Source organism: Rhinopithecus bieti, unplaced genomic scaffold (assembly GCF_001698545.2).
Source record: "Rhinopithecus bieti isolate Rb0 unplaced genomic scaffold, ASM169854v2 scaffold_80299, whole genome shotgun sequence".
In the NCBI taxonomy this organism is placed as follows: Eukaryota; Metazoa; Chordata; class Mammalia; order Primates; family Cercopithecidae; genus Rhinopithecus; species Rhinopithecus bieti.
This window is the reverse complement of record NW_016829764.1, coordinates 51,370-74,431: the sequence shown is the minus strand read 5'-3', so window position 1 is coordinate 74,431 and position 23,062 is coordinate 51,370. Positions and strand designations below refer to the sequence as shown.

Sequence of the window (23,062 nt, the reverse complement as noted above, 5' to 3'; positions counted from 1 at the left end):
CATCAGACTTCTCATCAGTAATACCACATTACATTCAGTGTTCTGAAGGAAAATTATTTATACCTAGAATTCCACACCCAGCTGAATTTCACATTCAGCTGAATCAAATATGAGGGCAAGGACTCAGAAAATTTACATCAATACAAATCAGAAGACAAGAAATGTAAGAACATGAGCAACTAATATAGGAAACTCAGAGGAAAACAAATTCCAATTTGAGAAAACAATGTCAAAATGAGAAAAAGCCAAGGTATTGATGGGAGTCACTTATTACTAAGAAAGCTTTTTTTTTTTTTGAGACGGAGTCTCGCTCTGTCGCCCAGGCTGGAGTGCAGTGGCCGGATCTCAGCTCACTGCAAGCTCCGCCTCCCGGGTTTACGCCATTCTCCTGCCTCAGCCTCCGAGTAGCTGGGACTACAGGCGCCCGCCACCTCGCCCGGCTAGTTTTTTGTATTTTTTAGTAGAGACGGGGTTTCACCGTATTAGCCAGGATGGTCTCGATCTCCTGACCTTGTGATCCGCCCGTCTCGGCCTCCCAAAGTGCTGGGATTACAGGCTTGAGCCACCGCGCCCGGCCGATAAAAGGTATTTACAAAAAGTCTACAGCTAGCATCATACTTAATTTCCCTCCAAGATCAAGAAACAAGGCAAGGATATCCACTGTCTCTGTCCTATTCCACAAAATACTGGAAGCCCTAGCTACTACATTAAGGCAAGAAAAAGAAGTAAGTGGAAAGACATTACAAAGAAAAAAATAAAACTGTCCCTTTTCACAGATGGCATGATTGCCTTTCACAGAAAATCTCAAGGAATCTAGAAAATAAAGCCTTAGAACTTCTAAGTGTGTTTAGCAAAGTCATAGGGTACAGGTCAACACATAAAAAGTAACTGTATTTCTGCATACTAGCAATAAGCACCAGAAATCAAAATTGAAAAAAGAATATCATTTACAATAGCTCCAAAAAATTACATATAAATATAACAAAATATGTAAAAGTCTATATCCTGAAACCAAGAAAACAGTGATGAAATAACTCAAAGTACACCTAAACAAATGGAAAGACATACCATGTTCATGAACTGGAAGATTCAACATAGTAAAGACGTCAGTTTTCCCCAGACAGACCTATAGATTTAGTGCAATCCCAATAAAAATCACAGTAGTGTCTGTCTGTAATTATAGATAAGCTGACAGAAAGATTTAATGGAAGGCCAGAGAGATACTAGAATGACCCAGGTTTAAAAAGAATAGTAATATTGGAGGAATCACACTACACAATTTTAAAACTTACAATAAAAGCTGTAATAATCAAGGCAGTGTAGTGTTAGTGAAGGAACAGACACATAAATCAATGAAACAAAATACAGAGTCCGTAAGAACCCAAATGAACATGGCCAATTTATTACTGACTACGGTGCAAAAGCAATTCAATGGAGAAAGAATCTTCTTTGCAACAAATGGTTCTGGAACAACTGAACATCCATATGCAAAAGGAAAAGAAAAGAACCTTGACCAAAAATTCACATCTAATACAATAACAACTCAAAATGGCTAACCATAAAATACAAAACAAAGAAAACACAGCAGAAAATCCTTGAAACCTAGGGTTAGACAAGCCTTCAGACAACACAAAAAAACACAATCCATAAGCAAAAAACTTAGTAAACTGAACTTCCAAATTTAAAAATTTTTGCTTTACAAAAGACCCTGCTACAAGAATGAAAAGGTCAATCCTCCCACCAAAACAACCAGTAAACTAGGAAAATAATTATCAAAATACTGTTTCAAACTCTGGAACCTGACCAGGCATGGTGGTTCACACCTATAATCCCAGTACTTTGGGAGGCCAACGCAGGTTGATTGCTTGAGCACAGGAGTTTGAGGCCAGCCTGGGCAACATAGTGAGACCTCATCTCTACAAAACACAAAAAAAGTTAGGCGAGGCGCGGTGGATCAAGTCTATAATCCTAGCACTTTGGGAGATGGAGGCGGGTGGATCACTTGAGCTCAGGAGTTCGAGACCAGCCTGGGTAACACAGTGAAAACCTGTCTCTACAAAAAAAAATACAAAAAAATTAGCTGGGCGTGAAGGCACGTGCCTGTTGTCCCAGCTACTTGGGAGCTGAGGATGGGAGGCTCACTTGAGTCCAGAAGGTTGAGGCTGCAGTAAGCCGAGATTGTGCCACCGCACTCCAGCATGGGCAACAGAGTGAGACCCTGTTTCAAAAAAATAAATTAGCTGGGCGTGGTGGCACATACTTGTAGTCCTAGCTACTTGGGAGGCTGAATGGGAGGATAACTTGAGCCTGGGCAACATAGCAAGACCTCATCTCTTAAAAAATAAATAAATAGGCCGGGCGGTATGGCTCACACCTGTAATCCCACCCAGCACTTTGGGAGGCCGAGGTGAGTGGATCACGAGGTCAGGAGATCAAGACCATCCTGGCTAATATGGTGAAACCCTGTCTCTACTAAAAATACAAAAAATTAGCCAGGCATGATGGTGGGTGCCTGTAGTCCCAGCTACTTGGGAGGCTGAGGCAGGAGAATGGCATGAACCCAGGAGGCGGAGCTTGCAGTGAGCCGAGATCGAGTCACTACATTCTAGCCTGGGTGACAGAGTGAGATTCCGTCTCAAAAAATAAATAAATAATAAATAAATAAACAAATAAATAAATTTTTAAAAAACTGATCAGGCACTGTGGCTCATGCCTGTAATCCCAACACTTTGGCAGGCCAAGGCAGGAAGGCGGCTTGAGCCCAAGAGTTCAAGACTAGCCTGGGCAACATAGCGAGACCCTGTTTCTACAAAAATATTTTTAAATGATGTGGTGGCTCATGCCTGTAATCCCAGCACTTTGGGAGGCTGGGGTGGGAGGATCCTTTGATTCTAGGAGTCTGAGACCACCCTGGGCAAGATAGTGAGACCCCCATCTCTAAAATAAATAAAATAAAATAAAATAAAATAAAATAAAAATTAGCCAGGCATGGTGGCATGCACCTGTAGTCCCAGCTACTGAGGAGACTGAAGTGGGAAGATCACTTGAACCCAGGAGTTTAAGGCTGCAGTAAGCCATGATCACACCACTGCACTCCAGTCTGGGATACAGAGTAAGACCTTGTCTCAAAATAAAAAACAAATTTTTTTAAAAAGACAAATCAAGTGGAGAAAAAATAAGGAGATAGATGATTGATCTAAACAACAGAATAGAGGAGATGATAAAGATGTATATCAAACTCCACACCTTAATAACAGAAATGATATATTCTTCTCCAGTGCTCACAGCACATTCACACACACACAAAAAAAACTGCTCAAGTCACAAAGAAAACACCTTTCATCAAGTAAAGATACTAAAAACAGGGCGCAGTGGCTCACGCCTGTAATCCCAGCACTTTGGGAGGCCGAGGTGGGCGGATCACGAAGTCAGGAGATGGAGACCATCCTGGCTAATACGGTGAAACCTCGTCTCTACTAAAAATACAAAACATTAGCCGGGTGTGGTGGCAGGCACCTGCAGTCCCAGCTACTCGGGAGGCTGAGGCAGGAGAATGGCGTGAACCCAGGAGGCAGAGCTTGCAGTGAGCCGAGATCGCGCCACTGCACTCCAGCCTGGGCACCTGGGCGACAGAGCAAGACTCCGTCTCAAAAAAAAAAAAAAAAAAAAAAACTAAAACAACACTTGCCAATCATAATGCTTAAAACTAGAATTTACTAACACGACCATCACCACCAACAGAAGAAGAAAAGTGTGTCTATCTAAAAATTTAAGAATCTCCTGATAAACAACTTCCAGATAAAAGGAAATGAATGAAAATGTTGGAGAAATTTAAAGAAATACTAACAGCCAGACATGGTGGCTCACGACTGTAATCTGCTTATGATCCCAGCAATTTGGGAGGCTGAGGCAGGAGGATCACTTGAGTCCAGGTGTTCGAGACCAGTCTGGGCAACATAAGGAGACCTCATCTCTACAAAAAAATTTAAAAATTAGCTGGGTATAGTGGCACATGCCTGTAATCCCAGCTACTTGGGAGGCTGACGCAGGAGGATCGTTTGAGCCTGAGAGGTTGAGGCAGCAGTGAGCAGTAATTGCACCACTGTATGCCGGCCTGGGTGACAAAGTAAGATCCTGTTTCAAAAATAAAAAAATAAAAAATAGATACTAACAAAAAAACACACATCACATGTGAAAACACAATGTAATCATCTAAGGGAAAAATAATTATATGATTATCTCCATAGAAGAGAAAGTCTGACAAAATTCAATATCCATTCATAATAAAAAAAGCTCAAGAAAATATAGAAATTTAGAGGTACTTTCTTAATATAATATAAATATACCTTAGTCCTAAAGCCAAAATCTTATTTCGTGGGCAAACACTAGAGGCATGTCCATTAATATCAAGAACAAAGCAAAGATGTCCACTATCTCTGCTACTATCCACTGGTGCAATATTAGCCAATGAAATTAGAAGAGAGAAATCAATTAGAGGTATAAAAATGGGTAAAGGTCAAGCATAGTGGCTCACGCCTGTAATCCCAGCACTTTGGGGGGCCAAGGCGGGTGGATCACCTGAGGTCGGGAGTTCGAGACCAACCTGACCAACATGGAGAAACCCCGTCTCTACTAAAAATACAAAATTAGCCGGGCATGGTGGTGCATGCCTGTGATCCCAGCTACTCAGAAGGCTGAGGCAGGAGAATCACTTGAACCCAAGAGGCGGAGGTTGCGGTGAGCCGAGATTGCGGCACTGCACTCCAGCCTGCGCAACAAGAGCGAAACTCCGTCTCAAAAAAATAAAATAAAATAAAATATGGGTAAAGAAAACTACTAAATGTAGATAATATGATATACTACCTGGAAACCCCAAAATCGATGATAAAATTTATTCAATAATAACTCAGTGGGCTGGGCATGGTGGCTTATGCCTGTAATCCCAGTACTCTGCAAGGCTGAGGTGGGTGGATTGCTTGAGGTCAGCAGTTCGAGACCACCCTGGCCAGCATGGTGAATCCCTGTCTCTACCAAAAATACAAAAATTAGCCAGGCGTGGTGGCAGGCAGTGCAATCCCAGTTACTCAGGAGGCTGAGGCAGGACAATCACTTGAACACAGGAGGCGGAGGTTGCATGCAGTGAGCCGAGACTGTGCCACTGCACTCCAGCCTGGGCAACAGAGTGAGACTCCTTCTCAGGAAAAAAAAAAAAAAAACACTCAGTGAAGTTGCACAATATAAGATTAATACATAAAAATCAATAGCCTTCATATATACAAACTATAAAAGAAGACATTATGGTAGAGAAAAATCCCATTTACAATAGCAACAAGATCATTAAATACTTAGGAATAAAGTTAATTAAAACTGTGCAAGAAAAAGTTTAAATCACTATTAAAAGACACTAAAGTTAACAGTTAACTTGAACAAATGAAATGACATCCCCTGTTCTTGGACAGGATTCAAAAATATAAAGATATCAGTTCTTCCCAAGTTAATTTATACATTCAGTGCAATCCCAATACAAATACTGACAAGATAGTAGACAAGTTGATACTAAAATTCATATGGAAAAACAAAAATTTAAGACTAGGAAAACAAAGCAAAAAATTCTAAGGGGGGATAGGCATAACAGACATTAAAACATACTATACAAAGCCTTCATAATGCAATCAGTGCAGTACTGCTGCATACATAGACAAAAAGATGAGGTGCAGAATTAGACTCAAGTACATATGGAAACAAAAAATACGGAAAAGATGACTCAAATCACTAGAGTCAAGATGAACTTTGTATTAAATACTGCTAGAACAGTATTCACTGTTGGAAATAGATAACTCACAATAAACTTGCAAATGAATTAGAAATCTAAATGATAAAAAATGAAACCATACAACTACTAAAGGAGATACTGGTGAATTCCTCTTTAATCTTTGTATCAACACTTAGTATTAAGTAGTAGAGAAGGGTCAAATATGATTTAAAATTCAGAAAAAGTAAGAGAAAAGAGTGATACACTTAACTACATAAAAATTTAAAAAATTTTGCATGACCAAAAAAAATATCTAAAAAGTCAGAAAAAAATTAAAAGCTAACAAATTGGGAGAAAATATTTGCAACATATACCACTTATGAGGGACTAATATCCCTAATATACAAAGTGCTCTTAAAAACTGAGAAACAGGATGGGCATGGTGGCTCACGCCTTTAGTCCCAACACTTTGGGAAGCTGAGGTGAAAGGATTGCTTGAGGCCAGGAGTTCAAGACCAGCCTGTGCAATACAGACAGACTCCATCTCTACAAAAATAGCCAGGGCTTGGTGGCACACATCTGTAGTCCCAGCTACTCAGAGCGGTTGAGGGAGAAAAGTTGAGGCTGCAGTGAGCTGTCATTGCGCCACTGCATTCCAGCCTGGCTGACAAGAGCACCATACTATTTAAAATAATTAAATAATGTTTTAAAACTGAGGAACACAGCATTATTTACAATAGTCAAAAGGTGGCCTCCTTTAAGCTGGAGCTATGAAGAAGAAAAAAAAAAGAATAGTGGCCGGCACTGTGGCTCAGCCTGTAATCCCAGCACTCTGGGAGGCCGAGGCAGGCAGATCACGAGGTCAGGAGATCAAGACCATCCTGGCTAACACAGTGAAACCCCGTCTCTACTAAAATACAAAAAAATTAGCTGGGCGTGGTGGCGGGCGCCTGTAGTCCCAACTACTCGGGAGGCTGAGACAGGAGAATGGCATGAAACTGGGAGGTGGAGCTTGCAGTGAGCTGAGATCACATCACTGCACTCCAGCCTGGGCAACAGAGCGAGACTCCGTTTCAAAAAAAAAAAAAAAGAATGGTGAAAGCAACCCAACTGCCCATGGACAGATGAACGGCTAAACAAAACGTAGTATATACATACAATGAAACATTTATTATTCAGCCTTAAAAAGGAGGTAATCCTGACACGTTACAAAAAAGAAGGTAATTCCAACATATGCTACAACATGGATGAACCTTGAAGACATTATAGTAAGTGGAATAAGCCAGTCATAAAAAAACAAATATTGTATGATTTCATGGATATAAGGTACCCACAGTAGTCAAAGTCATAGAAACAGAAAGTAGAATAGTGGCCACAGGACTGGAGGAGTGAAGAATGGGAATTCCTGTTTAATGGATACAGAGTTTCAGTTTGAAAAGATTAAAAAAGTTCAGAGATGGACGGTGGTGATGATTGCATAACAATGTGGATGTATTTAATGGCACAAAATGGCACACTTAAAAAATGGTTAAAATGATAAATTGAGTCAGGCGCAGTGGCTCACGCCTGTAATCCCAGCCCTTTGGGAGGCCGAGGCAGGCGGATTAGGAGGTCAGAAGATTGACACCATCCTGGCTAACATGGTGAAACTCTGTCTCTACTAAAAATACAAAAAATTAGCCGGGCATGGTGGCACGCGCCTGTAGTCCCAGCTACTTGGGAGGCTGAGGCAGGAGAATGGCTTGAACCAGGGAGGTGGAGGTTGCAGTGAGTTGAGCTGGCACCATTGCACTCCAGCCTGGCAACAGAGACCCCATCTAAAAAAAAAAAAAAAAAAAAAGATAAATTGTATGTTGCTTATATTTTATCACAATTTTTTTAAAAGCTAAAGAACAGAAAAACGAAAACCTGGTAGACAAATGGAGGAAAAATATGAACAGATAAATCGCAAAAGAAGACGCAACTAGCTCGAAAACATATGAAAAAATGTTTGAATCAAAGAGAGATGTATATTAAAACAAAACAACACTGCACACTATTTCTCACTGATCACACTAGCAAAAATTAAAACATGACAGCAGACACTGTTGGGGAGGTTGTGGAGAAACAGGCGCTATTCTCATACATTGCTGGACATTGGTACAACCCTTCGGGAGGGAAATTTGACAATATCTGAGAAAATTACATATGCATTTACTTTTCAACCCAGAAATTCCACTTCTAGAAACTACCCTGAATATGTACCTCCAACAATACAAAAATACATAAGCACAGAATTATTCACTGTGTAGCACTGTTTGTAACTGCAAGATAATGGAAGCAGCTTAAATGGCCACAGATAGGAGGGCAGAAAAATAAACTATTATAATAGTTTCTTCATATAATATAAACTGTAATAGTTTATTCATCTACTCTGTGGTACATACTATGGTACATTCACACAATGTATGAATGTACAATGTATGAAATACAATGAATATGCAGCTGTAAAAATTAATGAGGCAATGCTCATAGCAACATAATTCAAAATAATGCATAAGTAGAAACCCAAGATCCATCAACTGATAAAAGGATAAACAAAAGGTGGTACATCCATAAAATGGAATATTATTCAGCCATAAAAATAACGAAACACTGACAACATGGATGAACCATGAAAACATTATACTAAGTGGAAGAAGCCAGTAACAAAATACCACGTACTGTATAATCCCATTTACATGCAATGTCCAAAACAGGCAAATTTATAAAGTCAGAAAGTGGATTCCTGGTTGCCTAGAGCTGGGGGAAGACAGGATGGGAAGTAATTGCTAATTGCTAACGGATCAGGGTTTCTTTTAGGGGTGTTAAAAATGTTCTAAAATGTGCTGCGATGATGCTTGCATAACTCTGTGCATATACTAAAAAACCACTAAACTGTATACTTAAATGGGTGAATTGTAAGGTATGTAAATTATATCTCAATAAAGATGTTTTTGTTTATTTGTTTTTTTCTTGAGACAGAGTCTCGCTCTGTCGCCTAGGCTGCAGGGCAGTTCTCGCTCTGTCACCCCGGCTGGAGTGCAGTGGTGCAATCTCGGCTCACTGCAACCTCCACCTCCCGGGTTCAAGTGATACTCCTGCCTCAGCTTCCCGAGTAGTTGGGACTACAGGCATGCACCACCATGCCCAGCTAATATTTAAAATATTTTTAGTAGAAATGGGGTTTCACCATGTTGGTCAGGCTGACCTCAAACTCCAGACCTCAAATGATCTGCCCACCTCAGCCTCCCAAAGTGCTGGGATTACAGGCGTGAGCCACCGTGCCTGGCCTCAATCAAGATGTTTTTAAAAATGAATGAGGAAGATCTCTATGAATATGGGGTGATTTTCAAGACACACAATTTCTTTTTTTTTTTTTGTAGATGGAATCTCACTCAGTTGGTCACCCAGGCTGGAGTGCAGAGGTGCAGTCTCGGCTCACTACAACCTCTGCCTCCCAGTTTCAAGTGATTCACCAGTCTCAGCCTTCCAAGTAGCTGGGATTACAGGTGCCCGCCACCACACCCAGCTAATTTTTTTGTATTTTTAGTAGAGACGGGGTTTCACCATGTTGGCCAGGTTGGTCTCGATATTCTGACCTCAGGCAATCCACCCACCTCAGTCTCTTAAAGTGCTGGGGTTACAGGCGTGAGCCACCATGCCCAGCCTAAAACATACTATTAAGTGAAAAAAGCAAACACAATTATCTATAGCATGTCACCTTTGTGTAAGAAAGAAGAGATATGAGAAAATACACAACTATCTGTTCACTTGTGCAAAAGAAACACGAGACAATCCAGATACCAAAGTTAGCTATACAGGGTAGGTGGGAAAGGGGTGAAAAGAAGGGGTGAATGGGAACAGGGTGGCAGGCATGAGGAGGGAAAGACACTTCTCTGAGTATACCTTTGTGTGTAGCTCTGACTCTCAGAAATCAGTCATAATTCATAACCCAAGAACAAACTAAAATCAGCTAGGACATAAGGGGAACTCGAAAACAAATATAAACCCTAACAATGAACCTATTACAACTAACATAACCACTCTGAAGGGCATGAGAAAGAAAAGAACTAACCTAAGTAGCTGTGGAAAACTGTATCTTGACTGGATAGGCTAAAGACAAAAAGAACTGATTCCAGAGTTGGGGCAGAGTAAACACAAGATGAACGTGGAACACCTTGTGGTGCCATAAAGTAAGTGCTCAAAGAAAAAAAACAAGAAAAAAAATGAGGGCCAGCTGATAGGCCACAGAAGCTACCCTGAAGGAGATCCTAACTAAATAGCCAATGCTGTAACAGTAAGCAACAAAATAATGATGATAATGAATTTTAACTCATAGAATATAATGCATATCCATGGCCCATACTGACACATAAATAATCAAATAAATAGGCCAGGCGCGGGGGCTCACGCCTGTAATCCCAGCACTTTGGGAGGCCAAGACGGGCGGATCACGAGGTCAGGAGATCGAGACCATCCCGGCAAACACGGTGAAACCCCGTCTCTACTAAAATACAAAACTAGCTGGGTGCGGTGGCAGGCGCCTGTAGTCCCAGCTACTCAGGAGGCTGAGGCAGGAGAATGGCATGACCCCGGGAGGTGGAGCTTGCAGTGAGTGGAGATGGCGCCACTGCACTCCAGCCTGGGTGACAGAGCGAGATTCCGTCTCAAAAAAAAAAAAAAATCAAATAAATAAATAAAAGAGAGAGAGGGTAGATCTCCTTTCAGTAGAACTTGACTTAATATATGCAGAAGGAAAGAGAGAAATAATTACCTTTAGGCAAACACCACAAAGATCTGCAAATGGATAATAAAGTCAGTGGACACAAATTCATGGAGAACCAGAATTTGTGTCCTCTCAATCTATCTCTCTCAAGAGACTCATTAATTAGAAATGGATAGTAACTTTATGGTGTAGAAACCTGGCAGACACCAAGTAAACCAATAGATCAAGGTAAATATCACCAGTAATAAGACATACCAGTATCTTGGACTCCATCTGATGCACTGAGAAAGACACAAAGATAATGTGTCTTTGTGTTATTCTGGCCAACAATGCATAATCTCACCCCAATCATTAGAAAACACTGGACAAACCTTTAAATTGAGAGACATTAGACAAAATAACTGATGAGTACTCTTTAAAAGCATCAAAGCCAAGGAAAACAAGAAAAGACTAAGGAAGTGTTATGGACCAAGGAGAAATAAGTAAATGCAACATGGGATCTTGGATAGGATCCTGGAATGAAAACACAACCTTAATTTAAAAAATGGTAACATCCATATCACGTCTGTAATGTAGTTAATAATACTGTACAAACACTAGCTTTCTGTTCTTGATAACTGTATCATTATGTAAGATGTTAACATTAGGGAAAGCAGGGTGAGGGACATAAGAGAACGTTTTTGTATTGTTGCAACTTTTCTCTAAATCTAAAATTAGTTTAAAAAGCTTAAAAAGAACCATTTTGATTATATATTTATCATCTGTAAGCAATGTGAGGATGGTGACTATGTATTGTTCACCACAAATCCAAGAAATTCACTAAAAAGAGCTTTAAAAAAAATAGCTATTGAGGCCGGGCGCAGTGGCTCACTCCTGTAATCCCAACACTTTCGGAGGCCGAGACGGATCACCTGAGGTCAGGAGCTCAAGAGCAGCCTGACCAATATGGTGAAACCCCGTCTCTACTAAAAATACAAAAATTAGCCAAGCATGGTGGCAGGCACCTGTAGTCCCAGCTACTTGGGAGGCCGAGACAGAAGAATTGCTTGAACCCAGGAGGCAGAGATTGCAGTGAGCCCAGATCATACCACTGCACTCCAGCCTGGGCAACAGAGCAAGACTCCATCTCAGAAAAAAACAAACAAACAAAAAAAAGCTATTGAATAATCATGAAAAAGAAAAATATCTATTGATTTCTGACTCCCAGCCCAGCAGCTGCATTTCTTCAGATAGCAGCACATTCACCAGGCTTATTAGTCTAAGCTAGTAAGTTTCCAAACCCCTTACAGTTTCCATGGCCTCAGAACACATGATAAAGAATAACACACTTTGAGACATCAGCACCCTGATACAGAGTGATAACTAGCGGTGTCTCCCGGCCTGGAAGGTGGGAAGCCTACGTCTTAAGCTCAGTGGTGGCAGTGCCTTGGCTGTGTGACTGACTTGACATAGATGCCAGTCTCTGGGTCTGTCTCCCCTCATGCATGAGGCTCTGTACTAGATGAGGGTTCTGCAAGCTAACCAGCCCACCCTTTTTGTACAGCCCAGGAGCAAAGAATGGTTTTTACATTTTTTAATATTTGGGGAAAAAATCATGACACATGAAAATGATACAAACAATATATAAAATTAAAATTTTGGTCCCCATAATTACAATTTTATTGCAACACAGCTACTCTCTTATGTATTGTCTTTGGCTGTATCCACGCCACATTGCCACACTTGAGTAGACACAGTATGGCCCCCCCAAGCCTAAACTACTATTATGAATACTATTATACTCATTATATTTACAATATAACAATGTAAACATTAATATATTCACAACAAAAGTTTGCCGACCGCTGAACGAGACCGTTCTAAGCATATTCTATTTCTAACCATAATAATCACACAGAAGGAATCTTAGCCACATGGAATCCGACGGTCCCACACTTATAACCTGTAATAACTCAGGTCCTGAAGAGATAAGTGACTCCCAAAGCCACTTGTGCAGACAGAAACCTTGGGAGTGTCAGGTGAGTTCCATCTGGCCAGGGCCCGCCTTCGGCGGGGAGTCAGTGAAGCAGAATGGTCACAATTTTCAGTCTGGAGTCGCGCTCACCCACTGGGTGACTTAGAGCAAGTCATTTCACCTTCCCTCGGCCTCAGTTTCCACCCCTGTAAATGGCACTAATAACAGCACTCACCTCGCAGGGCTGCTGTGAAGGTGAAGCGAAAGGTCGCGAGTAAAGGGTTAGCGCTGGGTTTTGCACCCAGCAGACGCCAAATCAATGGTGGCTCCTGCGGTTACTGGGAACCACCCCCGAGGCCGGAACCCATTCTAGGCACCTCAAGGCGGCGGCAAGAGCCGTGAAGAGGCCCGCGGGGCAGCCAGGAAGCCCGGCCTCGGTTTCCCCGACTGTGGCTCTAAAGCTGCCCGCGAAACCCCCAGCGTCTTCACATAACCCAGCCTCGCGCCTGCAGCCCCTCAGGCCTGTGCCCCCGGCTCTACCGAGCCTCACCCCCCACCCCGGCCGCCTTCAAACCGGCCTTCCAGGAACTCACCAGGCGTCTCCACAGCAACGGCCAGTCCTTCCCGACCACCGCGCATGCCGGCTGCGCGCCTGACAACAAGGCGTGCTCCCATTGGCTCCGGTGCCGGCTGCGCTAGCCAGTCAGCGGGGGCGCACTCGCCGCTTGCCCGCTCGCGGGGCTGGTTAGCTGGGACCCTGCAGACTGCTACACTTGGGGCGGCGCGTGTGTGTGTGTGTGTCTGTGAAATGCGGGAGTGGAGCTTGTTGGTTCCGGATCCCCGCCGTGGGTCCTCGCGTGCTTGGCTCAGAGCACCAGCTCGTAGTCGGACTCCCTTCTCCACAGCTTGCGCCCTGAGCAGTCGCTAAATGATGGGCTGTGTGTTATTACCTGGGACATGTGCTCTCAAAACAATGGAAACTTGGGGAACACTTAGAGCGGAGTGTCCAATCTTTTGGCTTTCCTGGGCCACGTTGGAAGAATTGCTTTGGGCCACACATAAAATACATTAACACTAAGGATAGCTGATGAGCTAATAAATAAATAAATAATAAAAATAAAAATCAAAAAATCTCAAAATGTTTTAAGAAAGTTTACGAATTTGTGTTGAGCCGCATTGAAAGCCAAGCCGACCAGTGGGTTGGAGAAACCTGACTTAGAGGGAACCAGGGAGGAAGAGCATCCTCATTCATTATATTACCTGTGCCTCTCTTTCCAAAAAGGATGTGAAGCCCAAAAGGCACAGATACAATAGGATATTGAAACAAAAGGCAAAAAAGAACAAAACGTAGTAAATGAACAAGGAGAGAGGGGTGATGGGTGGTGTCAGCATTCCAGAGGTGAAAAAAGGCGACAGAATTGAAGGGCTTCTGTCAAGGCCTTGGGCTGAAAGATGGTACTCTCTTGGGAGCTATAATAATAATAATAAAGCATTGTAGGGAAGAACTTTACACTGTGGTTGAATTCATAGCTGCTTGAGTCTAGCAAGGATAATTTAAATAGGAGTGAATCTTGGGGGTTTTTTAACCTCGAAGACAGTAAAAGCATGGTGAAACACTCGGTACAATAAAGCTGTACTGATAAGCTAGAAGTTTTGAAAATTGTTGAGTCACCAACCTTGACTTTGAGTATTGGGGTAAACAGTATTGGGGAAGGGTAAACAGAAGCATAAACAGATAGTTTCAAAGCTGCATAGATAACTTTCTGCCTCAGATGCAGCTTCCACTTGAGCCTTATCATGAAAGATGCGCTGGAGAGAAACAGTTGAAAGTAGGTGGGAAGGGTGGTCAAGCAGCAAAAAGCTGTGTGGGGAGGGTCCAGAGGTGAGAAACATGCAGATCATGCAGGAGTGTCAGGATGCACAGTGTTACAATGAGGCAAAGCTCAGGGCCACAGTGGGGGGAGAGCACCCTGGAGAGTTGGGAAGATGCCAGTCCAAACAAGCAAGCAGAAGACATATTGTTGCAGTCTTGCTCGGGCACCACAATGTACCAGTCTCTCATTGTGGGGTATCACCCAGAATTCTTTGTCTCACGACCAAGAAAATTAAGGAGTGTGGACACAAAGGGTGAAGTTGAAGCAAAAGTTTAATAAGCAAATGAAGAAAGCTCATTGCAGCTGGTGGGAGGCCCAGGCAGGTTGCCCACTATGAGGCTGGGTCCAGGGTTTTTATGGACTGGGAAGGGAAGGAATGTGCTGACTGGTCTTGGAGAGAACACTGCTCAGCTTGGCCCCTGGACATATCCAGGGACCAATTAGGAGCTGAAGTGATAGCCTGGCCCAGGACCAGTCGGGCTGAAGTGATGATTCACAGAGGCTCAGCTCACAGTCTAAAGCACGTCCAAGAAAGGAAAGTGCCCACTGGTACCCACCGTAGCCCACCGTGTACATGTCCACAAAAGGAGAAGAGACTATTTCCTAGAAGCCCACTGGTTATACAAAGGACAAAGGCGTTTCTATGTTGGATCTTGTTCCCTTATCCGAGTAGGCCAGAGGTTTGTGCAAGTTTCCTTAACTGTGTATGAAGCCTGATTTTTCAGGTTGTTCCTCTGTTTAAAGGAGTTTTACTAAGAACCCACCCTAATTACTTAACTTTTCTCTCTCAATATCACTTTCACTACAGTGAAGATAGCAGATTTAACATGGGGAATCTAGATCGAAGGCTGTTGCCTTATGGTCTTGGTGAGAGCTGGGCCTGAATCCCATCCTTGGTGACTGCAACGATTCATTCATATTCAACTCAAACATTCCCTGAGGTGCTTGGGGAAGCAGGACACCATGAAACACACTGGCAGATGAATGAGTTCAAAATAGTTGGGCCAGGCGTCCAGGGGAAGGAACTCCAAGGTCTAGCTATTAATGAGAGTCCTTAGCAGTGGTTAGGTAAAAACACAGCAGGCACAGGCATATTCCATTAGAAACTGACTTTATTAACCATATAGACTGCACACACTGAGAATCAGAATTTGGTGTTTCACTGGTGCACTAAAGGTAAGGATCATCAAAGGTTTATGCAGGGAAACAGTGACCACCACAGTGTCCAAGGGTCATTAGAGGAAAACTCTGCATGGAACATCTGGAAGGCTACAGAAATGGAGACTCCCTATAGGCTCCCCCATACTGCCCCTACATACTTGGACATTCAACAGACTGATAGGGTATTTAGATAAGAGGGTGGGGGCCTCATTCATTCAGTTTCAATGCAGCTTCAGCGCCAACATTGCATTTCCAGGTTTGGCATTCTGGGACATGGGTTTTACGAGGTGCCTAGCTCCAGAAAATTATCAGCAAGAGTTAAAAGAGAAGATGAAGTTCTCTTCCCAGGAATATCTGGAGAAAGTCCCTGAAGCCCAGCCTGCCCTGTGCTCTGGCCCATTACAGCAGACTATGAACAGGAGACAGCTCAAAACTGTTGGAGAAGGGCTGAGCAACTCCTGGAGGTCCAGAATTCTGGGAGGGCAGGTAAGAGGAGCAGCAATGGGGCTCGAGCTCTTCCTGGACCTGACACACCATCCACTTTTGCAAGACAGAATGGCATCCCTTTTCCCTTTTCAGCTGCAGCTGGTAGGGTTGGCTTGGGGTGAGTCAAGTGGCTGGGCTGGACCCCATGGAGTGGGTGCCAAGGACGAGGCTCTGCACTGAGCCTTCTCTCCTTTCTGCCCACCAGGGGAGCACCTGAAGCCTGAGTTCCTGAAGGTGAACCCCTGGGGAAGGTGCCTGCCCTCAGAGATGGCGACTTCCTACTAGCAGAGAGGTAATGGTGACCTGGTGACCACCCAGGGTCAGAGCCAGGATCTGCCTGGGTTCAGGTGCTCCTTTCCCTGGGTTGGACATCTTTCCAAGTCACAGCATCCCCTTCCTCATTTCAGCTTGTGTAGCTCGGCTGCAGAGGCTGGACCCACAGGCACCTTTGGGCTAAAGCCGGAGGCTGGAACCTGGCTAGAGCCTTAGCCATCTGGAGCTGCCCAGGTGGGGAAAGGGCATAGGTCACCCAGATAAGCCTGGACAACCTGAAGCCAGCAGACAAGGCTCAAGCTTGAGGCTGGCTCCTCCCCAAATGTCCCCAGCTCATCCTTTCAGAGTCCTAGGAGCTGGGAAGGCCCAGGGGAGACTCCACTTTCAATCCCAGCTCCCCACTTCCTCACTCTGTGCCCTTCGTCAAATCACAGAACTTTGTGTGCCAGGTTTCTCCTCTGTAAAATGGGGTGGGGGGAATAATGTAACCACCTCTCAGGGCTTACCCAAGGATGGAAAATGGGCACCTAGTGCTCTGGGGCACTAGGAAGGGAACTTGGACAGGGCTCACATGGCAGGCCTGCCTCTCTCACTCTGAGTGGGGACCCTGATGCCAGGGAGTGGGGCCTGGGCATGGAGGGCAGGATGGTGCAGTAACTGGGAGGGGAAGTGGAAACATGGGCCCAGGGAGGATCGAGTTGGAAATGGAGAAACAGAGTGGTTTGGTTGTGGGGAGACACTGACTGGAGGGAGTTGCGGTATAGAGGGGTCCTCCCCTGAAGGGGTAGTTGGGAAGAAAACCTGGTCAAATCACCATGAGTATGAGCAATGAAGCCGCCTGTCCCTGACAGGCTGGAGAAAAGATCTCCAACATCTTCTGCCCACAGCATGGTCATCGTTTTCTACCTCAGTCAAAAGTACCAGATGGAGGCACACTGGTACCCATCTGAGCCGCAGGCCCGCACCTGCGTGGATGAGTACTTGGCATGGCAGCATGTCACCATCCAGCTGCCTGCCACCAATGTCTACCTGTGCAAGGTGAGCTTCCTAGGCCCTGTCATGCAGGCTGGGGCAGGAGTTTCGACACACAGAAATGGAAGGTACCAATTGGCACATATTACATATTAGCTTCACTTCCACTGCTCTGAGCAGACATCACTAATCTATCACAGTACTCCGTCCCCTAAGCCGGAATGAATCCTTAGAAACCTTCTGAACACAGAACCCCAGAGGACATCACTAATGAATGGCAGCCGGGAAGGGTTGCTGAGGAGGCCCAAGAGGATTCCAAGGGTCTGGGTTAAGTTGCTCCTCTCCTCCCAGCCCAGTCTCTCCTGCCCCACTTCTCAGGGCAGCCTGCAGATGCTGCACAACTGGAGTGGCTGTGGGGAGGCTGCCGCTAGCCCTGCAGCACCTGGATGGGGAGGTGCTGGTGGCCAGGCCCTTTGTGGCAATGGAGCAGCTCTCCCTGGAAGATTGGTGCTGATGGAGATGATGGAGGTGAAGCTCTCCTACCCACCTGCCCTCTGGGGAGACTCTGGGCACAGGGCTAAGCCCCAACCCCAGCTGTCCTGTCTTCCCTGCCCACTGCTGTTGGCTGTGACCTCTTCCAAGACTCGCCGGCTGCAAGAGTGACGGGCCCGTGTGGAGGCCACCCTGGGTACTGAGCTCTTCCTGGAGGCCCACAAGCTCATTCTCTAGCCTCAGAACCACAGTGAGGCTCGGCGGGACCCCCAGCTGGCCCAGAAGCAGGTGCAGTTGCTGCAGGAGCGGCTCCGCTGAGTGGGTGCAGCCCACTCCACTGCACCCTGCTGTCTGCAGTAAACACACTGCGTGCTCTTCGCTTGTCTCCAGGCTTACTCTGTCACTGGAAGTGGGGTGAGTCCCATTTCTGAGCCTAGACATATTAGATCACACAGCATAGAGTGAGTGGCACTCAGTCCCCCACGTGGGGCTCTAGTTACTTTCCTGGGCCACCAGGTGCACAGTCTGGCCACTGCAGACCCAAACCAGGCCAGGAAGTTTCTGGGCTCCTCTGCATGGCACACACTGGTTGAGTGTCCCCTGACTTCCTGGTGGTGGTGTCCCCACTGCTCCCAAAGCTCCCAGGTTCCTGTGTCTCTTTCTCCCAATTCCTTTTTAGTCAAAGTTCAGGCTCCATTCACCTATGGATACTCCCAGTCTCTACTTCTGGAATCTTCCAGGGATAATTCTTATTGCCTCCTCCTCATTCTGGACCCTGCAAAGCCCCTTTCATCAGGTTCTGCAATGAAAGTCCAGCCATAGGAATTCCCAGGCATAATCCCTTCTCAGACAGGGTGTCTGTGAGGTGGTGCCACGGGGCACAGGCATATGTTGAAGGGGGAGACTAGGGTCACAGCTGCCACATCTTTGCCACAGGCCTCTCCCGAGCCTACTCCTGGGCCTCCTTAGAATCCTTGCTGCCGTGAGAATTGCAGGCTTCCTGGCCTTATGACAACACAAAGGGAAACAAGAAGTTTCCCTGGGGAACACAGGGTCCTGGGTCCAGATTGGAGAGGGCACAGGGCCAGGGACTCTGGCCAGACATAGGCCCAGGTCTGTGGCGGGCCAGCTGCGGCTGTGGGGCCCGGCATGTGTCTCAACATGGCCCTGGAGCTCTACATGGACCTGCTGTCAGCACCCTGCCGTGCCGTCTACATCTTCTCGAAGAAGCATGACATCCGGTTCAACTTTCAGTTTGTGGATCTGCTGAAAGGTCAGTTCCCACTGCTACCCGGCAGGCCTGGTCGTGGGGGAGGCAGGGCACACACATTGGGGTTTTTCTTTTTTTCTTGTTTTTTGATGGAGTTTCGCTCTGTTGCCCAGGCTGCAGTGCAGTGGCACCATCTCTGCTCACTGCAACCTCCACTGGGTTCAGGTGTGTCTCCTGCCTTAGCCTCCCAAGTAGTTGGGATTAGAGGTGCTCGCCAACACACCCAGCTAATTTTTTGTATTTTTAACAGGGGTTTCACCATGTGGACCAGGCTGGTCTCAAAATCTGAACCTCAAGTGATCTGCCCACCTCAGCCTCCAAAATGCTGGGATTACAGGCATAAGCCACCACGCCTAACCTGGTAGGGGCGTTTCTGAGGAGCAGAGACAGAGACAAGGGAATCACCCCAGAGGTCCCCAGGGAAAGAAAAGATGCCAGGGGCCTTGTAGGCTGCATCCCTGTCTAGCCTACCTTAGTCATTCCCCACTAATGACAGTCCCCACGCCGGAGATGAACAGGCTTTTTGAGGAGAAGGGGGAAAGAAGAGCATGTGGGACTCCCTGGGCTCCCACTAGGCACCCTGGCTTCCTTGTGGGAGTCTAGGACCTTGTGAACTCAGCACCTGCCCGCCACGTTGGCAAAGGGGGCAGAAGAGCAGTCTGTCTACACCCGTCTTCCCCAGTGTTCAGAACGGCTCAGGGCTCCACTGACCCCGAGTGAGGGTCAGATGGGTGGGCTCCAACTCCATCCTGAGCACAGAGGGGCTCCAAAACCTCAACCTGCAAAAGCAGAAGCCTCTAGAACACAGAGGAAGAGACAGGAAAGCTTTGGAAATTAATGGGGTGCAAGTGGAACCCCCAACGGGAAGTAGCTGGTCCAGGAAGAGTTTCAATTCCTGCCCCCGCATCAGGTTCCCTGCACAGATGACCCCGATTGTGTCTGAGAGGCTTCCTTTGGATGTCCAGCTGTGTGCTGGGCCTGGCTTCCTTAAAGAGGGGACAGAGGAGTGAGGGCGATGGGAGTGGGGATGGGACTCCGTCCCTCAGGGCTTCGGGTGATTCAACGGCTGTGGCTTCAGATCCAGCTTTGGGGGAGGGCCCAAAACTGGAGGCCTCCCCCAAGCTGGGGGAAGCTGGAGGGGGAGGCCTCCAGCTTCTGGGCCAAAGGGTCGTCCTGGTCCTTGGACACAGGTAGGAGGCACGGGAGTCACCAAACCTAGAGTAGAGTAGGCTGGGAGCCAGCAGTTCTGATCCCAGTCCGGTTCTGCAACTGCCTTGCCCTGTGACCTGGGGTGAGACGCGATGTCCCTCTGGGCCTCAGTTCCCTCTTCTTGAGAAAATAGAGAGGGAAGCATTTGTGTCTCTGGGAGTCTCAGTACTCTCTCCCCTGGAGTCCCACAGCCTCAGACCTTCCCTGCCCCTCCCAGGTCACCACCACAGCAAAGAATACATTGACATCAACCCCCTCAGGAAGCTGCCCAGCCTCAAAGATGGGAAATTTATCTTAACTGAAAGGTAAGTCTTCCCCAGGGCCCTTGCACCATCTGTCTCTGCTCCTCCTGGGAGACACGGTGCAAGCATTTATCTATTTCACCATGGAAAACCTCACACATACACTAAAGGAGACTGAATACTAACTAATGAGGGGCATGAGGAACCCCACAAACCCATTGTCCAGCTCCGACTGTTGCCAACTTGGGGTCCATTTTACATCATTTCTGTTCCCCTGCTTTCCAGATACCCCATCATTCCAGTCATAAATGTTTAGGGGCCAGCTCACACCTGTAATCCCAGCACTTTGGGAGACTGAAGCGGGTGGATGGCCGGAGCTCAGGAGTTCAAGACCAGCATAGCCTGAACAACATGCCAAAACCCCATCTCTACAACAAATATAAAATTCACCAGCGTGGTGGCCCACACCTGTAGTCCCAGCTGCTCAGGAGGCTAAGGTGAAAAGACTGCTTGAGCCCAGGAGGCAGAGGTTGCAGTGAGCCAAGACTGAGCCATTGCACTTCAGCCTGGGCAACAGGGCGAGACCCCATCTCAAAATAAAATAAGTAAGTAAATAAATCAATCAAATGTTTAGGAACATACCTCTCAGAGATAAGAGTTCTTTAAAAAAATAAAAGCAACAGGCTGGGCATGGTGGCTTACGCCTATAATCCCAGCACTTTGAGAGGCTGACACGGGAGGATCGCTTGAGGCCAGGAGTTCACGACTGCAGTGAACTCTGACTGCGCCACTGCACTTCCAGCCTGGGCTAGGAGAGAGGGTAGGATCACTACATTACCATTAAGATACCTCACAAAATTAACAATAATTCCTGGATTTCATCTAATGTCTGGCTCCTGTTCAAAACTCTCTGATTATCTCCTAAATATTTTCTTGGCAGTTTGTTTGGATCAGGATCCAAACAAGTTCTGAATCTTGTAGCCGGTTGCTATCTGTCCCGCCACTCTCTAATGAACAGCTCTCTCCATACCCTGACCTTTTTACCGTGGCAAGGTTGCTATTGATGATAATAAAGGAGCCCTTGTCCTGTGGAGGTTCCCACACCAGCCATCAATCAGCAAGGCCTAGGACACCCTCCGAAGCATGTCTCCCCTCCGTCGCCTTCCCTCTGTCCCCATGGCCTCCACCATTCCCGGACACCACAACCTTCCCAATACTTGCTGGCCCTTGTTGTCCATTCTGCCCCCTCGGGCTCGCCCTCCATCCAGCACCAGAGAGATGGATCCTGTCATGCCCCGGCTTATATAACACCTAATCTTACGGATTAAGTCCATAACCTCCCTGCATCTCCTGGGGCTACCCTCTGTGGCCTCCACAGTGTCTCTTGCTGCCTCACCACTCCCCAACCACCCCCACCCTCCTTCCAGTGGCACCCACCTACTCTCCATTCTTCAGATTCACCTTGCTGCCCTTACCCTGGTATTTCAGCACGTGTTTTTCTTCGTTGGGTTTTTGAGACAGAGTCTTGCTTTGTGGCCCAGGCTGGAGTGCAGTGGCACAATCTTGGCTCACTACAACCTCTGCCTCCCAGGTTCAAGTGACTCCCGTGCCTCAGCCTCCCAAGTAGCTGGGATTACAGGTGTGTGTCACCACACCCAGCTGATTTTTGTATTTTCATTTTAGTAGAGACAGGGTTTCATCATGTTGGCCAGGCTGGTCTCCAACTCCTGGCCTCAAGGGATCTGCCTGCCCTTGGCCTCCCAAAGTGCCAGGATCACATGTGTGAGCCATCGTGCCCGGACTGTTTCTGTTTTGAAAAAGGATCTTGCTCTTTCACCCAAGCTGGAGTGCAGTGGTGTGATCTTGGCTCACTGCAGCCTCAGATTCTTGGACTTAAGCGATCCACCCGCCTCAGCATCCTGATATGACACGTGTTGTTCCCCTTGCTGGCCTACTCTTTGTTATACCACCAGCCCCCAACTCCTACTCACCCTGCAGGGCTCCTTCCCTGCCCTTACTGACTGTCAGACAGACAGCTCTGGTGAAGGCTTTCCCGGGGCCATTTGGGCTTCTCCTTGCTCTGGAAGCCCCAGCAGTTGGGCCCAGGGCATATTGGGGTGGTTGATGTATTGGCACTCAGGAAGGCAAGGGCAGTGCCCCTGACCAGCCCTTTTTGCAGTGTGGCCATCCTCTACTACCTGTGCCGCAAGTACAGCGCTCCATCACACTGGTACCCGCCAGACCTGCACGTACGTGCCAGTGTGGATGAGTTCATGGCTTGGCAACACGCGGCCTTTCAGCTGCCCATGAAGAAGATAGTCTGGCTCAAGGTGAGCAGGAGCACTTCCGGGGCCTGGGGGACAAGGGCACAAGGGAGTCAGGGAGGCTGGAGGCCAGTTCTGGCCCTGCTGATTGCCGGTGAACTCTAGTAAGTAAGTCTCCCTCCCTCTCTCGGCCTCATTTCCTCAGCTCCTTCTCCTGCCTGCCTTACGGAGCTGTCAGGAGTGTGGACTGAAACAATGCGCATGAAAGAGTCTTATTAGGGTGAGGGAAGGGCATACAGGAGGGGCTGATATGACTCACCCAGGACAGCATTCGAGGCATTTCATTCTGAACTAGAGAATCTCAGC

The 23,062-nt window shown here is 46.5% G+C and overlaps 2 protein-coding genes across 5 annotated transcripts in view; one reads left to right on the top strand and one right to left on the bottom strand.

The window, feature by feature from the left end:
• Positions 1-13,224, bottom strand: part of CABIN1 (calcineurin binding protein 1) — a 165,215-nt gene extending 151,991 nt beyond the window's left edge. For 2 of the 4 annotated variants that reach the window (XM_017864917.1, XM_017864920.1), the window contains exon 1: positions 13,047-13,224. The gene's annotated coding sequence lies outside the window, so the exon portion shown is untranslated. The other 2 variants (XM_017864916.1, XM_017864919.1) reach the window with 1 other exon arrangement.
• A 5,529-nt stretch (positions 13,225-18,753) lies between these two features.
• Positions 18,754-23,062, top strand: part of LOC108524065 (glutathione S-transferase theta-1) — a 26,864-nt gene continuing 22,555 nt past the window's right edge. Inside the window, exons 1-3 of the mRNA XM_017864911.1 lie at positions 18,754-18,984; positions 20,408-20,495; positions 22,612-22,762. Coding sequence (XP_017720400.1) covers positions 18,861-18,984; positions 20,408-20,495; positions 22,612-22,762 — 363 coding nt within the window. The 5' untranslated portion in view covers positions 18,754-18,860. The remainder of the gene's footprint in view (positions 18,985-20,407; positions 20,496-22,611; positions 22,763-23,062) is intronic.